Source organism: Microcaecilia unicolor, chromosome 9 (genome assembly GCF_901765095.1).
Source record: "Microcaecilia unicolor chromosome 9, aMicUni1.1, whole genome shotgun sequence".
In the NCBI taxonomy this organism is placed as follows: domain Eukaryota; kingdom Metazoa; phylum Chordata; class Amphibia; order Gymnophiona; family Siphonopidae; genus Microcaecilia; species Microcaecilia unicolor.
In genome coordinates this window covers 57,016,313-57,039,312 of record NC_044039.1, presented here as the reverse complement: position 1 = coordinate 57,039,312, position 23,000 = coordinate 57,016,313, and the positions used below count along the sequence as shown (strand labels likewise).

General features: G+C 42.3%; 1 protein-coding gene across 1 annotated transcript in view; it reads right to left on the bottom strand.

Annotated features, from left to right (window-relative positions):
* LOC115477057 (ovochymase-1-like) overlaps positions 1-23,000 on the bottom strand; it is a 304,756-nt gene that overhangs the window by 9,405 nt on the left and 272,351 nt on the right. Inside the window, exon 16 of the mRNA XM_030213672.1 lies at positions 4,414-4,547. Within this exon, the coding sequence (XP_030069532.1) occupies positions 4,414-4,547 (134 nt within the window). The remainder of the gene's footprint in view (positions 1-4,413; positions 4,548-23,000) is intronic.

Genomic DNA, 23,000 nt, shown 5'->3' with positions numbered 1-23,000 from the left:
TGTCTTTGTCAGTGGGCAAACTTACAAAATCAGCAAGGGATCAAATACTTATTTCCCCCACTGTACATTTTGTTGTTGATTACGATCAGACTGTGAGAGTTGGATTAATATATGTTATAAGCTAGTTAACAGTAAAGGTTGGTGGAGGTCAAGTCAATGATTAAACCATATACACGAACTATGCATTCAGTTATTGAGTGAGAAAATAATTCTCATCGTGTTATATATATGAGACTTTACTCCACTTTATATATAAAAAACCTGCATTCACATTTGTTTGAATATTTTGCAATTTTTTACACTCGACAGAGTGCTGGCTTAGTTTTTGTTTTGACAATATCCTAGAAATAAGCAGTGGATTTTCCCCAAGTCCATTTTAATAATGGTTTATGGACTTTTCTTTTAGGAAGCTATCAAAACCTTTTTTAAACCCCACTAAGCTATCTGCTTTTACTACATTCTCTGGCCACAAATTTCAAGAGTTTAATTACACATTGAGTGAAGAAATATTTTCTACGATTTGTTTTAAATTTACTACTTTGTAGCTTCATTGCGTGCCCCCTAGCCCTAGTATTTTTGGAAAGAGTAAACAAGCGAGTCACATCTACTTTTGTATACAATCCACTCCTGGTTTAGTTATAGATGTAGCCCAGGACAACCTTGCTATTGGTGTAGAATTTGACAGTTTCTATTTGAATGTCCATTTCATGGAGTATCATTTTGGCTATTTCCACTGCTAGCACTGCTCCACACCAGGCGTGGAATGGTATGATTGGGTTGTGGGGCTAGATTAGCTTTGCCAAAGATGAATCCCACATGAGATTGCCCATTTGAGTCTGTAACCTTCAGGTAGGCCACCGCAGCTATAGCTTTTTTCTAAGCATCTGAGAAGATGCAGATTTCTTTGCGAGAGGCAGTACTGACTGGGGTGTATAGTGTGTGGGATGTGTAGTTGTTCAATAGTCTTCAGAGAATCTTTCAATTTCTGCCATTTTTGTCACATTTCTGGTGGTAATGGAGTATCCCACTCATTAGTACTTTGGGAAAGTTCCCTTAGTAGGGATTTTCCTTGAATGGTGACTGGAGCGACAAACCCCAGTGGGTCATACAGGCTATTGACTGTGGTCAAGACACCTCTGCGTGTATATGGCTTCTCTCGGGTGGAGACCTGAAAGGCCAAAATGTCTCTCTTTAGATCCCAATATATCCCAAGGCTTACCTGAAGCGGTGGGGTGTCTATCTTTAGATGTAGGTCTTTTAAATCTTTGGCATGATCCTCTGCAGAAAATGCTTTCATCACTTCTGGACTGTTAGAAGTGATTTTATGGAGCCTCAGATTGGCATCTGCTAGCATTGCTTGTGTTTGCTTTAGCAAGTCAGTGGCTTCTCCTGCAGATGGTAAGGACTTCAAACCATTGTCCACATAAGTCTTTTTCAATTAAACTTCTGGGATCCATGCCATATTCTCTTTCTCCCTCCTGGACTGTGTTTATTTAATAGTATTATTATTTGTATAGACAACACTGTTTACTAGGGCTTCCCCTCCCACCTGTCTACAGTTGCCGTGTCCTGTGATTGGCTCCTTGTGAGCTTGTTTCTATTGGTTGTTAGCTCTGATCTAAGGCCAGCCCTCTTTCTTTGCCCCTGCAGGCTGGGTGTGAGAGGCTCAGTCTGTGCCTTGCATGCCATGTGCTAGCAGCTTTTCTGAGAGGTGACCTTTCTTGATTCCACCTGTAATTCCATCAAGGCTTTTTTTTACCTCTCACTCTCTCTCCTCGAGACACTCACTCTCAGAGCTCTCTCTCCTTTAGCCTCTTTCCTTAGAGCAAGTCCCTTCCCAAGTCTCTTAGAGGCCTCCCTTAGGTTATTGTTACTTTGTTACTTCCTGTTTGAGTTTATAGCTTTGCCTCTCAGTAGTGCTGCAATCTGGCCCTCCCCTTGCCTCTGAGGTGGCTGGGTACGGACTCCATTTTGCAATAGGCACAGTTCTTATAGGCAGCTGAATTGTATATATTGGATTCTCTTTGTGTAACGGGAGAATTGCAATAAAAAAGATTTGCCTAAGAATTGAGAGTCTAGTGGTAAAGTTTTCTACTCGGGGAGGAGGTTTAACTGACTGAGGTCCAGGGCTGGTTAAACCCGGTAAGCAGGGTAAGCACTGAAGGAGGGTGCCTGCCTTCAAAGGCGTCACTTTGCAAGCAATCAAGCTCTGCTGAGTATCTCATCTCTGCTTCTCATCTCAGTCTGGCTCCAAAGCTGTCAGCTCTCTGTCCTGTCCCCTCCCCCCTCCCAAGCAGAGAAATATCCTCCTTGTGTTTGTCAGAGGTGGTCACTGCTCCAACTGAATCTGGCTCTGAAATAACTTGTGGGAGCTCAGCTAACCTCTGTCCTCTGCCCAGAGAGGGCTCAGACAGAGACAGCACAGCAGAGCCTGGACCCTTGTTTTGTCAGACTGCTGTTTAGTGCTGCACCTGACCCATCCTTTTCCACCCCCACCCCGAACACAGCAACTCACAGGACAGGAGGGCTAGATGCCTGCTTTCAATTCCTAACCATCACTTCAGTAACTCCTGTTAGTCTGTCCAACTCAGATTGTAGAATACGTTAGTTTATACTGATTAAGTCTGTCCTAGCTAGATCCTAAGCTGTGCTTGAAGGGAAGGCTATTGTGCTGCATGCAAAGTCTAACTTCTTAGGATTTCAGGTTAATTTTTGAAGAGGGGCTATCTCTGTTCTACATGTGTGACTGCAAGGCCAAGTGTCTGAATAGGGATCTGTTTGTTAGATTCTGAAATTTTGATAACACATTGTTTTTCAGAGTTGGCAAGACTATCTGTTCTCCTAATTCCTGGTTTGTGTGCTAAGTTATTTTTCTTCTATACTGGTGTAATATTTTCAATGGTGCCATGGCTGGTAAAAGGGGTGTGTACTGTAGGGGTGGAGCCATAGTGATCCCGCCTCTGGATGGGTAGGGGCGCCGACTGCAGGAGGGCGCTAGAAACCCTAGGGCCGGCCCTGCTGAGGTCATACTGGTCAGTAACACTTGGACTGGACAGTAGCACTAGGCACTGAGCTGGACAATAACACCTTCACTCGGGGCCTTGCTGATCCACTCTGCTCCAGGGCATTTAATCACCTCCTGACCTGGGTCCCACCTCTCTGACTCAGCAGGATTAGTGCCACCTACAGTAGGTGGCTAAACTACAACCTCACGTGCTGATAATCAGAAGCCCTGTGCTGTTCCAAACAACGCTCTCAAAATAGCACTGGAACAGCATAGGGCTATAACGCCCCTATGATCAGAGCTAATAGCATGCAAATTTAGGCACGCTATTAGCTCTGATCATAGGGGGCACAATCCTCCTGCACTTGTTTGACACGACCAGGCTGTCAAATATGGCTCTGATCCTGGGACGCAAGAAAATGTGGGTGCTAGTCTAGCACTAATGGCTTCTAGAGCCCACATTTGCTTTTGATCATCTGGCCTCAGTGAGGGAGTGTTCATAGGGGCACCTGTATATAGGGTTACCATATTTTGTCCTCTGAAAAAGAGGACACATGCCCCACCCCCTGCCCCACCCACACCCCACCCCGTCACATATTCCCCTCCCCTGTCCCCTCCCCTCCCCCCATCATCTCCCCTCCCCTTACTTACTATCTACTGCTCTGGTAGTCTAGTGACCTCTTTCCTGCCCGGAGCTCTGTCCTTGCCCTGCATCCGGTTGCTGTGACGGTCTCGGGATTCAAAATGGCCGCCGAGAGTTGAAGAGGACATGTCCGGGTAAATCCGGACGTATGGTAACCCTACCTGTATACCACTCACTCCCTCACAGGCTAGTAAATATTTTTTTTTGGGGGGGGGGGGGGGTTGCCGGGTTCTTAAGGCCTGGATTGGCCACTGTCGGAGACAGGATGCTGGGCGTGATGGACCCTTGGTCTTTTCCCAGTATGGTGGTGCTTATGTACTTACATGTTTATTTTATATTTAGCTCAGGTCTTTTCATTGGTGGCTCAAGGCAAGTTAGATTTAGGCACAATATGATTGACGTAGCAAGGTTTTATGATTATTCTGAACCCTTCCTAAAACTTGCATCCAGTTTGTAAACCATACAAAAGGTATAATCGTCACATACTGTAGCTAATTTCTTGAGTCTAATTCAGAGCACTTTTGGCCAAGCTATAACTTATCAAGTGGTCCAAATTTGTTTCTAGAATATTTTTCAAACTATCTTGAAATACAATATTAATGTTCTAGTGTTTCGTGACATCTTTCAACAATCAAATACCTAAAATCACAAATACAAAGAATATTTTAATTCTGGAAGTAAAGTCTAGGGAGGACATACTCTGGGACTTGGTATTGCTCTAGCTGTACCATGCACTAAACAGCAATACACACAAAAAGTTACAAACCATACAAGACGACGACCCAGCTGCTCCAGCACAAAAGTTGTCATCTTTAATATCTGTGCCCCAGTAATCTCTACAATCAGAATTACTCAGCAGAGGTATCTTTGCTTGCTGCAGATAAAATGGATATTCATCACCTAGTAAAAAGCATACAGAGACCTATAAGTTGGCAGTAAATGGGCAATATTTATGTTCTTTAACTTACCTAAACATTTATTAAAGTAACACTACTTGCTTTTCAAGTTGAAACCAAGCTATAAGCACCAATGCAATAATAAAGCTGGGCAAAATGTTCTACCTGTGTGGAAGTGAAAAATTTAAAGATAATTATTATGTGTTTTTAAGAGGGCATTAGGCCTTAGGAAGGAAACTATGCTTGAAGCCCTTAGTTTTAGACAGAGATGTAAACCAGTAACAAAACCACACGGCTTTTTATTTTTGTACCATGACAGAAAAGCAGTTTGTTTCCAGATAACAAATGAAAAGACCACAGAAAACAGGATGTTCTCCCAGAAAGTAGTAGCTGGGAGAACTGTCCAGATTGTGCAAAGTATGGCTGATACACAACAGATTGTAATGTATTGTAACATCCTTGTGCAAAATGGACAGCTGTATCCTGGTTTTTAATACATATTGGTTCTGCTTATTAGTTCCTTATTTTCCTTATAAGAAGCAGGTTTTGCAGATTGTAAATTTGAAGATCATCAGAATCAGAGTAAGACACTGAAGCTCTATTTCTTATGTTCTTCCTTGCCTTTGCAATAAAATTGTACACAATTGTGAATAAAGAGATTGTATGTCGACTTGTTAGACTTTCTTTTTATAGTATTCCTACTTGGGAAAATCCCTAAGGATCTACAAATTTTGGTGTCAGAAATAGTATCCGCTATCCCATGGCTACTGGAATCAACTGCACAGGAGGTAAGATGTATTCTGTCTTGTTTTTAAGTGATTTCCCTGGGTGAAAGTGCAGTTGGTTAGTGGCTCATGGTACGTGGATGAACTAAATTTGTTTCAGTTTATCATCTAAAGTTGCTTCAGTTTGCTGTAATAAGTCATTATTCCAAAAATTCACTATTATGCATGATGAAAGGAATTCCTGATATGTTATTTGTATGTGTGAATTATTTGCAGAACACTTCCATCTTGTGACTGATGTGAAAACTGCAGTCAGAATTTGATTTATGGATATTAAGGTATAACCATATACTGCTGGATTCTATATAGAGTGCCTAGAGATCTGCGCTGACATACAGGAGTATTCTATAACAACGTGCATAACTTAATTGGCTTAAACTAATCAGCACTGATAACAGCACTTAACAAGCAATAATGAGAATTGGTAATAATTAGAATTTGCATGCACAACTCGCTAAGCGTATTCTGTAATAAGCTATGCCTGAATTCTAATGCATGCAGTTCAAAAGGAATATGGCTATGGGCAGGGAAATGGGCACTCCATGGGCATTCCCAAATTTGTGTGTGCAGTTATGGAATATGGTCCAGTGCGAGTAAATCTACACGCACGGATTTACTCCACATTTTCATTGGTGTAAATGCAGGCGCATAGTTGTAGGCACTGGGATATCAACTAAGCGTACTGCATCTAAATCTAGGCACCACTTACAGAATACACTTAGGTGGAAATGTTTACCATATGGATTTTATTAGGCACCTTATATAGAATCTGGCCCATAGTGGGCTCCATTGTGGTTATTGGGGGGGGGGGGGGGGGGGGGGGGGGGGGGAAGAAATGCCTGTAGTTTTGAGCCCACCTACTGAGATTGTGCTCCTTGTCTCCTGTTATTAGTTTTACTTATTGATGAGTCTGATGAGTAATAAGACTTTACCTATTCACTGTAAATTGATTAATTCTAGGGGTTTACACTCTAATTAATCCTGGCAATATTTTAACAAAATTCTAATTGATAGTGTTGCTAATTTATTTATTGCATTTGTATCCCACATTTTCCCAACTTTTTGCAGGTTCAATGTGGCTTACAATACATCATGGATGGTGAGGATATATTAGAAAATAGACATTTAGTGTTACAGAAGAATCATGGGAACAAGATAATGATAGAACATGGTAATAGTATAACAAACAGATATTAAAAGACAGTTCTGAATATATGTGTAGGAGTGGTGTCTGTTCACATTTGTTGGTCTTTGTGGTTTGCCTTATTAAAGAGATCGGTCTTCAGTAGTTTGCGGAAGTTGGTTAGTTCGTAAATCGTTTTTAAGTTGCGCGGCAGTGCGTTCCATAACTGTGTACTCAAGTAGGTAAAGTTCGACGCATGCATTAGTTTGTATTTTAGGCCTTTGCAGTTGGGGAAGTGCAAATTAAGGAATGTGCGGGATGATCTTTTAGCATTCCTGGGTGGTAAGTCTATCAGGTCTGACATGTAGGCTGGTGTTTCTCCGTGAATGATTTTGTGAACTAGGGTACATATTTTGAACGTGATGCGTTCTTTGAGTGGGAGCCAGTGTAGCTTTTCTCGTAGGGGTTTAGCGCTCTCATATTTTGATTTGCCGAATATGAGTCTTGCTGCAGTGTTCTGGGCTGTCTGAAGTTTTTTATTTGCTCTTTACAGCCGGCGTAGAGTGCATTGCCGTAATCTAGATGGCTGAGCACCATTGATTGTACCAGGTTGCAGAAAACAGTCCTTGGGAAGAAAGGTCTTACTCTTTTAAATTTCCACATTGAGTGGAACATCTTCTTAGTTGTGTTTTTTGCATGGCTCTTGAGTGTTAGGTGTCAATCGATGGTAACTCCAATAATTTTTAAGGTATTGGAAATTGGAAGGGTCAGGTTTGGTGTGTTAATGGTGGTGAATTTGTCCATGTTATGTTGAGAGGTGAGTATTACGCATTGGGTTTTTTCTGCATTGAGTTTCAGCTGAAATGCATCCGCCCATGAATGCATGATATTATTATTATTTATTGCATTTGTATCCCACATTTTCCCACCTATTTGCAGGCTCAATGTGGCTTACATAGTTTTGTTATGACATTGTCATTCCAAGGTATCAGATACAATTAGTAATGTGCAAAGATTAAGAAAGGGAAGAAAGAAGGAAAGTGTTAGGCGGATAAGTATAGAAGGTGGACTTTCATAACTGGGTGGGTTGGTGAGGTGGATTAGTAGGGCTATAGGTTCTCTTTGTAGGCCTTGTTGAAGAAATATGTCTTCAGAGATTTGAGAAAGTTGGTTATTTCATCGATTGTTTTCAGGTCTGTAGGTAATGCATTCCATAACTGCGTGCTCATGTAAGAGAAGGCAGTGGCATGCATCAGCTTGTATTTTAGTCCTTTACAGCTGGGGAAGTGCAGATTGAGCAATTTGAGGAATGATTTTGTGGCGTTTCTGGGAGGTAGGTCCACGAGGTTTAGCATGTAGATTGGGGCATCTGCGTGAATGGTTTTGTGTACAATCATGCAGATCTTGAATGCAATGCGTTCCTTAAGTGGGAGCCAGTGAGGATATGGAGACTTTGGTTGATTTCGTTGGTAATTTCCTTTAGATCTTGTTTAAATGGGATGTAGATCGTTACGTCGTCTGCGTAAATATATGGGTTGAGGTTTTCGTTTGATAATAGTTTGGCCAAGGGTATCATCATTAGATTGAATAGGGTCGGCGAGAGGGGGGAATCCCTGTGGAACTCCACATTCGGGTATCCATGTGGCTGATGTAGTCGAGTTGGATGTTACTTGATATGATCGTGCGGTTAGGAACCCCTTGAACCAATTTAGAACATTTCCTCCAATTCCGAAGTACTCAAGGATGTGTAGTAGTATTCTGTGATCAACCATGTTGAAAGCGCTAGACATGTCAAATTGTAGAAGTAGTATGTTCTTGCCAGTTGCTATCGTTTGTTTGAATTTGGTCATAAGAGTAACCAGTACTGTTTCTGTACTGTGGGTAGCTCGAAATCCTGACTGGGAGTCGTGGAGTATTGAGAATTTATTTAAATAGTTAGTGAGTTGTTTGGTCACCATTCCTTCCATTAGTTTGGTTATTAAGGGAATGGATGCTACTGGTCTGTAGTTGGTTAGGTCATTGGCACTTTTCTTTACGTCTTTGGGTATAGGGGTAAGTAGAATGTTTCCTTTCTCCTTTGGGAAAAGTCCATTTTGTAACATATAATTCAAGTGTTCTGTTAGGTCTGTTATGAATTGTTGAGGAGCAAATGTCATAAGGTTGTTTGGACATATATCTAATTTGCAATGGGATTTGGCAAATCTTTTGAGCATTTGTGAGATGATATCCTCTGATAATGTTTTGAAATTGGTCCAGGTTCTGTCTGCTGGGTATACGCCAGGGTCTGAGTCTAGGCATTCAAGGAATTCATCATAGTTGGTGGTACTGGTAGGTATTTTAAGTCGTAGTTGTATAATTTTCTCATTGAAGTACTTTGCGAGATTATCTGCTCCTGGTGTGTCTTTGTTGTTGGTGGTTTATTTATGAGTTTATTTATGAGTTGGAAGAGTTTGTGTGTGTCCTTGTAGTTTGGTCCAATTTCAGTTTTATAATATAGTCTTTTAGTTTATCTTATGGTATATTTGTATTTTCTTTGAAGTTGTTTCCAGGTGTTGAATGTGGGGTCGTCTTTCTTTTTGTTCCATGCACGTTCTAACCTTCTAACTTGTGTTTTAAGTTTTTTCAGTTCTTCATTGAACCATGGTATTGAATTCTTTCTGTGTGAGGTTCTGGTTTGGGTTGGAGCAATGATGTCTAATATGGATCTGCATCTATCATCCCATTCTAGGAGGAATTGGTTTGTGTCTGTTTTTATTGCTTGATTATACTTATTTTGTATTCTACCTATACTGTGGTGTGGGGCTCTGAGCGCTTGGTGCTGGGGAGATATAGGTTAGGGTCCCTATGCGTGAAACAGGATTCTGGTGAGGTCTCCTGAGTTGGGAGATAAAGTCAGAATCCAAGACTCTGATGAGCTTTTCCGAGAGGGGAGAGCAAAGGAAGACAGAATCCAGATAATGGACTGAAGCAGTGGACTCACTTTGAGTAGATTTCATAGGCTGTGGAATCAGGAACAGGCCTTTTAAGTTGGCAGATCAGGAAAAGTAAAGAACAAACAAAACAGTGAGGTAGATCCGAGGAGGATAACAAATAGTCTTTATTGGAAACAGCTAAAAGACGACCCAATACAGAAAAAAGTGTCCTTAAATGAGGCACAAGGGGACACTGGTTGTCAAAACCTACACCTACTTAATTTACTGAGTATTAAATTTAAGTCTGAAACACCACTCTAAGAGCCTGCCGCGTACATAAGTGCTGAGTATGGCCCAGAAACCTGTAAGTTCCAGCCAAAAAACATTGAGGGACAATTTTTAGTATGCTGCACTTATATAAAAAGAAGCTTTACAATATAAATGATACAGGACCAGAGGACACAGTATATAAGGAGGGCTTCAAAGGGATAAGTCTTATACTTTGTCTAGGCTGAAGAATATAATGAAAAGAAAGATGTCTGAAATAAACACCAAAGTAGATTATTTTGGGGAACGAGATGCATTACAATAGTTCAGGTTATTTGTAGACAATTTACAAATTTTGTTTTCTGATGAATTGAAGTAAACAAATAAGAGGGTAAGAACATTTTATTTATTTATTTGGATTTATTTACTGCCTTTTTGAAGGAATTCACTCAAGCAGTGGCATAGCCAAACAACCAATTTTGGGTGGGCCTGAGCCCAAAGTGGGTGGGCACAAAATTTTCTCTCTGCCACGCCCCCTTCCTCCCCCTATTCTCCAGCACCTCTCAACTCAAAATAGAAACAGAAACACTTTAGCTCATGAGGAAAGTGACATCCGCTATGCATATTTCTCAAGCTATCATATTTCAGTTAAGATTCAAAATAAGATTAGCTCTTTCCTTCCTTTTTTTTTTTTTCTTTTCTCTGTCCACCCAAATTTTATCCTAACCTCTTTTCCTTTGTTTTACTTTTCAGATACCTGTCAGATTTCCATTTCACACACTAGTTCTCCTATTCCCCATCCCTCTACTTCCCCAGCCATCCATTCCCTTCCATCTTCAATCTATTCCCCATTACCATATTTCTTTCCCCTGAAATCACCATCCTCCTTGCGTTTATTTCCTTGCCACCCCCTTGGCCTCTCCCACATGGTTCCACCTTTCCCAGTGTCTCTCCCTCCACCCTTCTAGCCCAGCATCTGATCCCTCTCTTCACCCCACCCTTCACCCCCTCCCAGCATCTTCCTGTCACTTCTCTCTTTCGTCTTGCCCCCCTCTCCTGTGATCCAATGTGGCCAGGACTTCCCCCACTCCTTCCCTCATGCCCAGCACACCCTCTCTGTGACCTGTCCCTCCCCATAGCAAGGATCTCTTCCATTCCTTCTCTCATACCCAGCACCCGCTCTCTGTGACCTGCCCCTCCCTGTGGCCAGAATTCTACCCCCCCCCTACGAGCATGCCCTCTCTGTCCAGTCTCTCCTTGTGTGTAGATTAGAATCCTCTCTCATTCTTTTCTTCAAGTCTAACATTTCTTCTCTATAAGCTTTTTCTTCCCCCCCCCCCAAATCTAGCATTTCCTCTTTATTTCTCTCCACCCTCCGATGTCTTTATTCCCCCAACTCTGGTGCCCTTACATGATCTAGCCATCCTCCTTCCCCCTCTAGCTCTCTTCTTAATCTTATGATCTTCCTGACCTGTTCACTCACTGCAGCAGCTCCTTTCCCCTGCAACCCTGCTGGACCCGACCTTCATTGGTGCTTGCCTCCAGATCACCGAAGATTCGTGGGCAGATGTCATCCATTCCTCAGACTGCAGTGCGGGACCAGCCACATGCCCGCTAACAGCTCTGCGCAGCGTTCCGACTCCGAGTCCCGCCCCTTAGGATACAAACTTCCTGTTTTTGTGTCGGAAATAGGATGTTTGTGTCGTAAGGGGTGGGACTTGGAGTCGGAACGCTGCACAGAGCTGTTAGCGGGCATGTGGCTGGTCCCACGCTGCAGTGAAGAATGGCTGATATCTCCCCAGCTGGATCTTCGGATGCTGCCAATTCGTTGGCTGCTGTGCTGGCGTGACATGTGCAGCTGGGAGCATAATGTCGCTGCTGAAGCTTCAATGGTAGGAGGGACTGGCTCGTTTTGTTTTCTACTGGGTGGGCCTGAGATGAAAATGGGTGGGCCCGGGCCCACCCGTGGCTACGCCCCTGCACTCAAGGTGGTGTACAGTAAGAATAGATCAAACATGAGCAATAGACAATTACAGCAGTAAAAATATTCAATACAAAGTATGGCATAGTATACTAATTACAATGTCAACAGAATACGCAATAGAACATATTTAATTGAAAGTGAAGGGTATAAGCAAAGATGAAACATACAGATAGGTAAGAGAATAAGAAGAGTTAGAAAGTAAGTGACTAATTCAAAGAAAATTGCACATGAGGTCAGAGAGATGGTTAAATATTATCTCAGCTAGGGTAGGAGTGGATAAACATGTCCTGCTGCAGTATGTACAGCCCGTGTCACTCCTTGTGTGTGTGTGAGCAAGACTAACAAGTTAGTTAGTTCTTCCATTAAAGGCCTAGTTGAAGAGCCAAGCTTTCACCTGCTTCCTGAAGTAAAGATAATCTTGTGTTAAGTGGAGCCTTTCAGGCAGTACATCTCAGAGTGTGAGGGCTACTCCGGAGAAGGCTCTCTTGTGGATATCACATCGTGTAATGTCTTTTGAAGAGGGTGTGGTTAGTGATAGTCCTTGAGAGGACCTTAGTGTCCTTGGTGGTCTGTAGAGGATCATCCTATTCTTCAGTTACTCAGGGCTATTTCCTTTAAGGGCCTTGAAGATCAGAGTTTAAAATTTAGCCGTGTGTTGTGTACTGGTAGCCAATGAAGTTTTTGCAAAAATGGTGTGATGTGATCATGTCACTTGCAACCTTCTATGAGTCTTGCTGCAGCATTTTGAATCAACTGGAGCTGGTGCAGGCCCTTTGTAGTCGTACCGATGTATAGTGCATTGCAGTAATCCAGTCTTGATGTTACCATGGCATGCACAACTGGGATAAGATTTACCTTCTCGATGTAAGGAGAGAGGCAACATAGCTGTCACAAATAGTAGAAGTAGCTCTTGAAGGTTGCTTTGATTTGTGGAATCAGAGTAAGTGTTGAATCTAACTGTATGCTAAGGTTCCCAACTTGTGATTTGAGGGGGGAGTTCGTACTTCCCCAAAGAGATTTTGATGTCAAGTACGTATCCACTTGTGTTAGGGACCTAGAGAAGCTCTGTTTTACTTGGATTCAGGCAAAGTTTGTTGTGTTTAGCCCATTTTTAAAATGATGCTAGACAGGTAATCAGTTTATTCAAGGCTGTAGGTAAGTCAGGTTCAATGGATATGAGTAGCTGTATATCATCTGTGTAGATGTAGAACTGAGTATCTATTGACTGAATCAGCTCAGCTAGTGGCTTGAGGTAGATGTTGAACAGAATAGGTGACAGTATTGAACTTTGTGGTACCCCGCAGATCAGTGGCCATGGGGTGATGAGTTGCTGCCAAACATTATGGATTGTTGCCTGATAGGATCTGAACCAGTATAATAGAAGTGAATTTAAAAGATTATTTTTCAACTTTGCCTTGACCGACAAGTGCACTCGGGGTTTGTATTTTTGAATTCTGTTTGTGTGAAAGATAAGACACAGCTCTAATTAATTTGGTATGTGAAGGGAAAGGTGGAGCCTGTTTAGAGTTCAGACTGGCCACCTGGACTGAGAAACATGTGACCACATTCCCACAGTATGGCTTGTTTACCAAAACAGAGAAATTCTCAAGCATTCTGTAATTTTCCTTACCTCTGAGCATGCGTTCTAAGCCTAATAAAAAGGGGGGCTTCTTACAATGAAACCAGAAGCTGATCTATGGATGTACACATTGCATAGAACCAGACTCTTGGTCATGAGACTCCAGCTTCGCTGAAAATGGGACTTTTCTCAGCTGATGTAAAAAGCCTGGATGATGTAAGGACCAGTGATGTAATGATAGGTATTGTTTATATTATAGTGTATTATCGCTTCTTTTCCTGGTCTAGAAACTCCTAGCATTGCTTGGATGTAGGGACCAGTGATGTAATGAATGCTTGTTTCTTTTCAGTTATATGGCTTAATCATTGTATATATCTTAATCATTGTTTATTTTAGAACTTCTAATAAAAGTCTCATTTACCTAAAACAAATCCAAAAGAATCCACAGTAATTACTGAGTAGTCTGTATCAGTGAGGCAGGAGAAAACCAGGTCAGTACAACCAGGCAAGCACCATTCTATTGATACCTGTTTCTGTCAGTCATACTAGCATATCATAATCCACAGTGTCAAAAGCTGCTGAGAGATCTAGCAGTACTAACACCGAGGCAAATCCCCTGTTTCGGTTTCTGTGAAGATCATCTAGTAGGGATACGAGGACTGTTTCTGTTCCATAACCGGGTCTGAACCCAGATTGACGTGGATCTAGCCAGTTTCTCTTCTAGCCAATCATTAAGTTGAACACAGACTGTTAAGTTTCCCTAGAAATGGGATGTTGGATACTGGCCGGTAACTTTCAAGTTTGTCCTGGTCAAGGTTGTTTTTCTCTAGCAATGGGTGAACTATTGCCCTTTTTAATGCTGTTGATAGTTGCCCATTAGAAAGACGCATTCACAATTTTTGTGGCACCTTCTATGAGGCCCATATTCGCCTGCTGCACTATCTTTGATGGGCAGGGGTCGAGGGAGCAGGTAGTTGGTCTAAGGTCTCTTAAAATTTTGTCAAGGCTCTCCTCTGTTTGACCCAATATGTTAACTGATGAATCAGGAATAATTTAACAGACAATTATAGGTGGTTGGTCCTCCCCGAATAAAGATCAAGAAATGTCACCCGCTGAAGCCTGGAAGTTTAGGCTTCTGTAAATGTGTTCCAGGTTAAAAAATAAAACAAAACAAAAAAACCATAGCCTTCAGCCAAAGAATCCTATCAAGTGCATCTGACCATTTATTTAGAGATCAAGTGTTAAGGGATACCTTCCCGATCCCACATCTTTTGCTGCCAGAGAAAACCACCACCATTATCACTGCTGTGAATAGCAACACCTGCGGAACATTGCAGAAGTACTATTTACCTAGAGGATATCTAAGAAATGGGTGAAAAAGTGGACATAAGGCTTTAAAATCTGAAGACAGATGAAAGACTAAGTCCTGATGAACTTCTGTCACAATGGACTGGAAGGCGCTTATTTCCTCTTGAAACTTATATTAACCATAGGAGGGAGATCACGTGATGGATTGAGGAGAGAGGACGTGCTGCTGTGTTCCTCCTGACCCGATACCCTCAACCACCCCAAAAACGGCACTAGAAACGGTAGCAAAGTGAAAGAAACAAATATGAGGCTGGAGAGCCTATGGACCTATATGTGATCTGCAAAACAGCGGTGATGCCCGGCAAAGCAACTAAGAAAGAAACTGAGAAACAGCGCGGAACAGGAGAGGCCAAGATGGCACTGAGCATGACGAGCCCAACAACGCCAGCACTGTTTGCACCCTCGCAACTTTCGCAACTTACTGAAGCAGTAAAAGAAGCCATGGCACCCCAATTGGTGCAGATCACGGAAAAATTAACAAGCTTAGAAGCGATTCTAGAAAATACAACAAGAAGAACTGGTGAATTGGAGGGCCCAGTTGCTACTCTGGAGAGCACGGACCCTAGTACAAGTGCAATGTTTCAGGAGCTGCAGCAGAAAGTAGCAGCACAAGCGCAACTAATCGACGACCTGGAAAACAGGTCGAGGCGATCAAGTCTACGTCTGGTGGGAAGAAATGGTACCGGATAATATACTGCCCACGAAAAGTGGTTATGGGTGGAGTTCGCCCTCTCCGATAGTGTGGGCCCGCTGTGCTTGGAGCGTGCCCATCGGGTGGGCTGGAAAACGGGAGAGAGAGAGATCACCCACGAGTAGTAATAATAAAAGTGCATAATTTCATCCATAAATCGGAGATATTGCGAGAAGCGAGACTTAAGTGGGAAATGTTAGAGTATGACGGGCACAAAGTGAGAATTTTTCAGGACTATTCGATGCTGGCGCAAGAGAAAAGACGAGCGTATGGAAAGGTGTGCAAGCGACTGGCAGAGAAAAAACAACGATTTATGCTTAACTATCCGGCCCAACTGAGGGTTATGGTAAATGGCACTTGGAAAACTTTCAAGTCACCAGAAGAAGCAACTGAGAGTTTGGGAGAGCTGAATGATGGAGAAATGTTGGACACTTGAGACAGAGCGCGTGGACGCTGGAGAAATATTGAATAGGATGACGGGCGTCACCCTGAGGTAAACAGGCATAAAACTCTTGTCACAGGGGAAGGAAAAGGCACATAGTTAGGTTTTTTTTTTATCATCCTCATTTTAATATTCCCTTATCTCTTGTTTGTTCTGTTTGTCTGTCCTAATTAGATTGTAAGCTCTGTCGAGCAGGGACTGTCTCTTCATGTTCAAGTGTACAGCGCTGCGTACGTCTAGTAGCGCTATAGAAATGATAAGTAGTAGTAGTAGTATGGGAGTTATCACACATAGTTTGAGATTGATCCTTAGTGGGGTTGTTGGTTGAGGGGAAGGGACCATTAAATACGATCTCATTTCCACATTCAGAGGAATGGATGGGGGAAGAGGGGAGTTAGGGGAGAAGAGGGAGGGGGAGGGGAGGGGGAGCGGGAGGGGTTAGGAAGGGAAGTTGGTAGGGTAAGTAGTGAGAAGGGGGGAAGGGATTGGGAAGGTATACACCAAAGAGCAGGTGAGCAGGGGAGGAGAAGTGGGAGCGGAGAGGAGAGTTAGGGGACTGGATGGAGCTGGGCACTCAAACCCCCTGCTATTAAGTTTAAACACAGACGGAGAAAAATTCTGAGTGATTATGACCCACCCTAAGACAAGATTCATAACATGGAACGTGGGGGGTTTCTAGTCACCAAAAGAAAGAAAATATTAACAGCACTCAAAAGGCACAAAGCAGATATAGCATGCCTACAAGAGACACGGCTAACAGAAGAAGAGCACAAGCGAGAAAGGCCAAACGAAAATATGTGCAGACATTAACTAAGGAAAACTGGGAACAAATGAAGGCCGCTTAAATAGCTTTGAACTCCTTGCTGCAGGAAAAAGCAATCAAAGGGGCTATATATTATAAATATATGCTACAAAGATTGGAAACAACAGGGACCCTGTTAGCCCGAGTGGTTAAAACATGGGGAGGGAATAGAGCAGTATCAGCCATAAAAGATGACAACGGAAAGATAAACACAAAAAGCGAAAAAAATAGCATATATATTCCAGGAACACTTTAGCCGCATATATCAGCCGTGTAAAGGAGTGGACAAAGAATCCCTACAGAAATATCTAGAAGCATCAGGACTGCCAAATATAACTATACAGGCGATGCATTTGCTTAACGGGCCAATCACAGGTAAAGAGCTCCAAGCCACAATTCACTCACTACCTAAACACTCTGCCCCAGGCCCAGATGGGCTTACGGGAGAATTTTATAATATGATACCTCAGACAGCACTACAGGCACTACATGCATACTTAGAGGAAGCAGTGGAGGCAGGCAGGTTTCCCCAACACAATAACATGGCCTTAATAACGCTGCTACCCAAACCTGGGAAAGAAGGGGATACACCAGATGCATATTGACCAATTTCGCTTCTGAACGTTGATATAAAAATACTAGCAAAAATCCTGGCTACTAGGTTGGCCACATACTTACCAGAGATAATAGGGCCCGAGCAGGTGGGATTTGTAAAAGGTAGGCATTCATCCACAAATGTCCGTAAGCTGTTGATAGCAATGAGCAGTGGCCGGAAAAAAATCAAACCCCAGCAGTCCTTCTGAGCCTAGATGCCGAAAAGGCTTTCGACAAAATAGGTTGGGAGTTCTTATTCGGAGTGTTAGCGCACGTGGAGGCATATTTTCAAAGCACTTTGGGAGGCTAAGTTCCATAGGTTTCTATGGAACTTTGGGAGGCTAAGTGCTTTGAAAATATGCCTCATGGGGATACAAGGTTGGTACCTAAAGGCCATACAGACACTATACACCAACCCTACCGCGTCAGTGCTAATTAATGGAGTGCGGATGGATCAAATTCAAATAGGGCGAGGCACTCGTCAAGGGTGCCCCTTGTCACCCTTATTATTTTTACGGTCTATTGAGCCGCTACTATGCACACTAAAAGCAGACAGACAAATAAAGGGCATGGAGGTGGGTGGTGAAGTAATACAGACATTGGCATTTGCGGACGATCTGTTGGTAGTGATGAGAGACCCCCAGAACTCGCTGAAGAAGCTTTGGGCGCAGATAGAACAATATAGCATTCTCTCGGGGTTTAAAATAAATGTACATAAATCACACTGGTTAACAATTTTCCCCGGGATGGAAAACACAGGGTTAGAGGAAATGGGAGTGAAAGAAGCAGAGGGAGCAATTAAGTATTTAGGAATCCAGATTCCCTAAGACCTCACTCAGCTGTGTACTCAGAATGTAAACAAACTCTTGGAAGACAAAGTCCATAAATTGAAGCTTTGGCAACCCCTCCTGCTCTCCCTACTTGGCAGGATAGCGCTATACAACATGATGATTGTGCCAAGATGGTAATCCAGCTTATTTTTGAAAGAGAAAGACGCCCATATTTCGACCCAAATCGGGAGATGGGCGCCTTTCTCCTGTGGGCGGCCAAATCGGTATAATCGAAAGCCGATTTTGGGCGTTTTCAACTGCACTCCGTCGCGGAAACAGCCAAAGTTGACGGGGGCGTGTCGGAGGCGTGGTGAAGGCGGGACTGGGGCGTGGTTATCAGTTGAACAGAAATGGGCGGCTTTCGTCGATAATGGAAAAAAATAGCCTTTTTTTAGCAAGAATTTAGGTCACTTTTTTTGGACCCTTTTTTTCACAAAGTCCCCAAAAAGTGCCCTAAATGACCAGATGACCACCGGAGGGAATTGGGGATGACCACCCCTGACTCCCCCAGTGGTCACTAACCCCCTCCCACCCCCCAAAAAAACAACTTTAAAAACTTTTTTTTCCCAGCCCGTATGCTAGCCTCAAATGTCATACCCAGCGCCATCACAGCAGTATGCAGGTCCATGGAGCAGTTGTTAGTGGGTGCAGTGGACTTCAGCCAGGTGGACCCAGGCCCATCCCCCACTACCTGTCACACTTGTGGTGGTAAATGGGAGCGCTCCAAACCGCCCCCAAAACCCACTGTACCCACATCTAGGTGCCCCCTTCAGCCATAAGTGCTATGGTAATGGTGTCGAGTTGTGGGGAGTGGGTTTTGGGGGGATTTGGGGGGCTCAGCACCCAAGGGAAGGGAGCTATGGACTTCAAAGGTAGTTAACATTTTTTTTTATTGTTACAAGTGCCCCCTAGGGTGCCCGGTTGGTGTCCTGGCATGTGAGGGGGGACCAGTGCACTACAAATCCTGGCCCCTCCCACGACCAAATGCCTTTGATTTGTTCGTTTTTGAGCTGGACGCTTTCAGTTTCCATTATCGCTGAAAAACAATACCGCCCAGCTCAAATCCGCACAAATCCGATGCCTTTGGCTGGCAGAAACCGTATTATCGGAAAAAAGATGGACACCCATTTTTTTTTTTCGAAAATACGGTTTGTCCTGCCCCTTCACGTACCCGTTCTCGGAGATAGACGCCCATGGAGATGAGCATTTGCGTTCGATTATGCCCCTTGCTCATGTGTTCCAAACACTACCACTCTACCTTCCAAAGATAGTGAAACGACAAACTAATAAAATACTTCAACAATTCGTTTGGAAAGAAAAGAAAGCGAAAATCTCCACCCAGACTCTGCAGATACCAAAAGAATATGGGGGCTTGGGCCTCCTGAGTCTACGATATTTAACGCTGGCCTGTGGAATTAGGCACCTAAATGACTGGTTTTGAAAGTGAATACTCTGCCACACACATGGAACTACAACTGTTTGGATCAGAACACTTTACAGGATTTCTACATGGTAACAAACAGAACAGCCCAGGGATTCTGCAGATGGCGCACATCCTGCCCACTACAGTTGCGGTGTGGAGGTGGATCTGCAAAATGCATGGCTTTTCGCCTAAAACCACCCCATATCTATCGGATCTGTGGCAACCCAGGGTTTGAACCTGGGAAAAGTTACGCAGTATTTAGTAAATGGAAGGAAAAGGGGATAGAATACATATACCATGTGCTTACAGATAAAGGACATATTAAAACGTTTCAAGAACTGAAAGAACAATACAAGATAAGACTGATGGACTTCTTTCATTACTATCAACTAAGACATTATGTATCTAGCTTGTTGTGGACAGACCTCACAGAGGACGTATGGGAGGAACTGGCCTCTGCTATATTGTTGGGGGCTCAACAGAAAGTGCCAATGACCTATCACCATCGCCATATACGAGACACCATGCCAGAACTGGACTATGCAGGGTATGCCGCAAAGTGGAGCCACGACATAGGGATACAACTGAGACAATGGTTTATTTTTTTTATTTTATTTTATCATTTTACTTAATTACATTCACATTTATCACATAAATGTAAGGAAATACAGAAAATAATATAAAAAGGAAAACATTTTCTCTCAACAATATATATTTACATAACTGTCCACAATTGGAAGATCCAAGATCAGGAAAGCAATCAAAGAAAATAAGAAAAACTCAAAATGGTTAATCTTACACTTCACATTTTCTGAGGGAGGAAGGTTAATTGGTTATTGCAGCCGGTACAGTGGTAACTGAAGGAAGTTGCTGCAGAGGATTCTTCATCTGTTTCCACAAACTCTTATAATTTCTTAGGTTCAAACAAATAAGTAATAAGGAAATAAAACACTTACAAGGAAATCGCGCTAGGAAGGTCCCAACTAGGGCAATGATTCCTGGCTTAAAAGCCAAGACCTCACACCTCCCAGTCTGCGATTCCCTTGATGTGTCAGGAAATATATGCATCTTTGAACCCAAAAAACTAACCACCATGTATCGGAAATACAATTTCAAAGCATTGTACAGAGACAATGTTTAAAGAACATGTGCTGTCCCTTGGGCAGACAACAAAACTGGTAGAACATTGGGAAATACAATATAAATTTGCATTGAGGATTTATGTTGCCCCTAGGAGAGTGTTTCACATGGGGGCCTCGCCTGATGGAGAATGTGGGAAATGCTACCAAGAAGGGGCTACACTAGCTCATATGTTCTGGACTTGCCCAAGGGTGGCCCAGTTCTGGAGACAAATACTTAGACAAGTATCAGCACTTTGGTCTCGAAGATGGACTTATGAGCCAAGATTACGTTTTGGACAACCAGGGCTAAGTAAACCAATGCCAAAAGGCTTTGCAGACATTGTAAAGAAAGCTACAGTGGTAGCGAAGAAGGCGATATTACAAGAGTGGCTGGGGAGCAGACCGCCATCGATGCAATACTGGCGAACACAAATGATATTGCCCCTACGAGCAGAACACTTAACAATGAGGAGCCAGCCAAAGAAGACAAAACAGCAATTTGAAAACAGATGGGCACTGTTTTGGGAGACTCTGACCCCATCAGTTTGGAGTCAGATACTGATTTTATAAACTCTGGTGTTGCTGCCCCACCTTCTGCTGCTTGCTTGTAGAAGACAGAAAGGGAAGGGGAGAGGGGGGAAGAGGGGGGGAGGAAAGGGAAATTGGTTGGGGGGGGGGGGAAGTAAATAAAAATAAAAATAAGATTGTACAGGACAAAAAAAAAAGGAAATTGTAAGAGACAATTGATGATTTGTGATCGGCAGAACCTGTTTATTATGCAACAATAAAAATGATTGAAACATATTAACCATAGGAGGCATTGTCTTACTTGCTTTTGTTTTATACCCAATTATTCACCTGTTGATTGACAGCCAGAGTCCTCAGTGGTTGAACTTAATTTGATGCTTATCCACTTTTTCCTTAGTTTTTCTATCTCTGCTATATGCTTTAGAGAAATTTGTACCATGAATAATAACTGAATTGCTTATTGCTAGCAATAGTACCAAGAAAAACGTTTTTTTTGCTCTATGCTCCTTGCTATGCTACTGTAATATGAAAGAGATATGTTTGTCCAGTAGCTTTGCTATGAGATGTAAATGAAATTAGCTGAATCATTTAAAGTGAATAATTGTTGGAATTATGGTTAAGATCTTGCTTGGTGAGAGTTAATTTCATTTACCCCAGGTAAAAGATATCTGAATAAAGTATCCACCAGTATTCTATTGCATTGCTTTGACTGAAACTGCTTTATAATGCTCTAGAAAGTACCATCCTAGATGACTGCCTAGTCTAGCTTAACTTTGCTTGTATGCTTTGTTTTTTACCATATAAGTGTTAATATTACTCATGAAAGGGCCATAGCCTGATTGTTGGTGTCTCTGCTTATGAAAAAGCTTATGAATTGTGTTTGAAAAGTTGCAGATCTTATTCCCAAGTCAATTGAATCTAATAGTGTTCTCCATGAGGCCTATGCTGCATAAATAGAAAATTATACACAGAAAAAAAAAAAAGATTACCCAAAGGCCCATATCAATACTTGCTATGTAGGCACATCATCATGAATTTACATTTCTTGTATGTTAAAGTGTTCAGGGTGTGAGAATATTAGCAAGTGTTAAGTTATTGGAATATTTTCTGAGATGATAGATCTGCAATGTATGGGAGTGCTAAGACTGCCCAAATAATAAAATCACAACCTTTGTTACACTCAGCAGCTTACCTTAAGAACCTGACTTATGTTCCCAAAGGTATAGATGCAGACTTAGCCTAGGACTGGTCTTGGCTAACATTATGGTTAACTGATCTTGGTGCTTGGGGAAACAAAATTGTCTAAGTTATATTGCTAGTAATTGTTGTAATACCGTTTACCTGTGTAGGATTAACATTGTGTGTAGCGTTGTCCATGCTGTGCTAAACAAGTAACTTCTGTAAAAGTTGACTGCTATGCCTACTCAAGTAATTTATTACACAATTTATAGACCACTGTATCCTAATGTTCTAAGTGGTTTACAAATATAACATTCATAAAGTCATATAAAAAAAAAAAATAAAAACAGATTCAAATTACAAATAAAACAGGCCAGCCACTGAAGGCCTGAATTAAAAAAAAAGCCTTAAGTAATTTTCTAAACTGTATATAATTTTCCACCTTCCTTAATTCTACAGGCAGTCATTCCAAAGCAGAGATCCTTCAATATTAAAAAAAAACAAAAAACAAACTTGGACCTAATGTCCTCCAATCTGACCTGTTCATAAGGAGTGGTTAGCAGTAATTTATTGGCAGATCTGAGAGGATGTGGTGGACAATAGATTCTTAACACATAGGCTAATGAAATGGGCACATCACCCTTCAACACTCTATATATCAGACTCAACGCTTTAAACTGGACTCTCCATTTCACTGGTAACCAATGTAATTCATGTAATTCCAGTGAAATGTGATTGTACCTCTGAGTCCCAGAAATAAGTCATGCTGCTGCATTCTGTGCCAACTACAATGGTTTAATCAAATATTGAGACAAACTTAAGAACAACA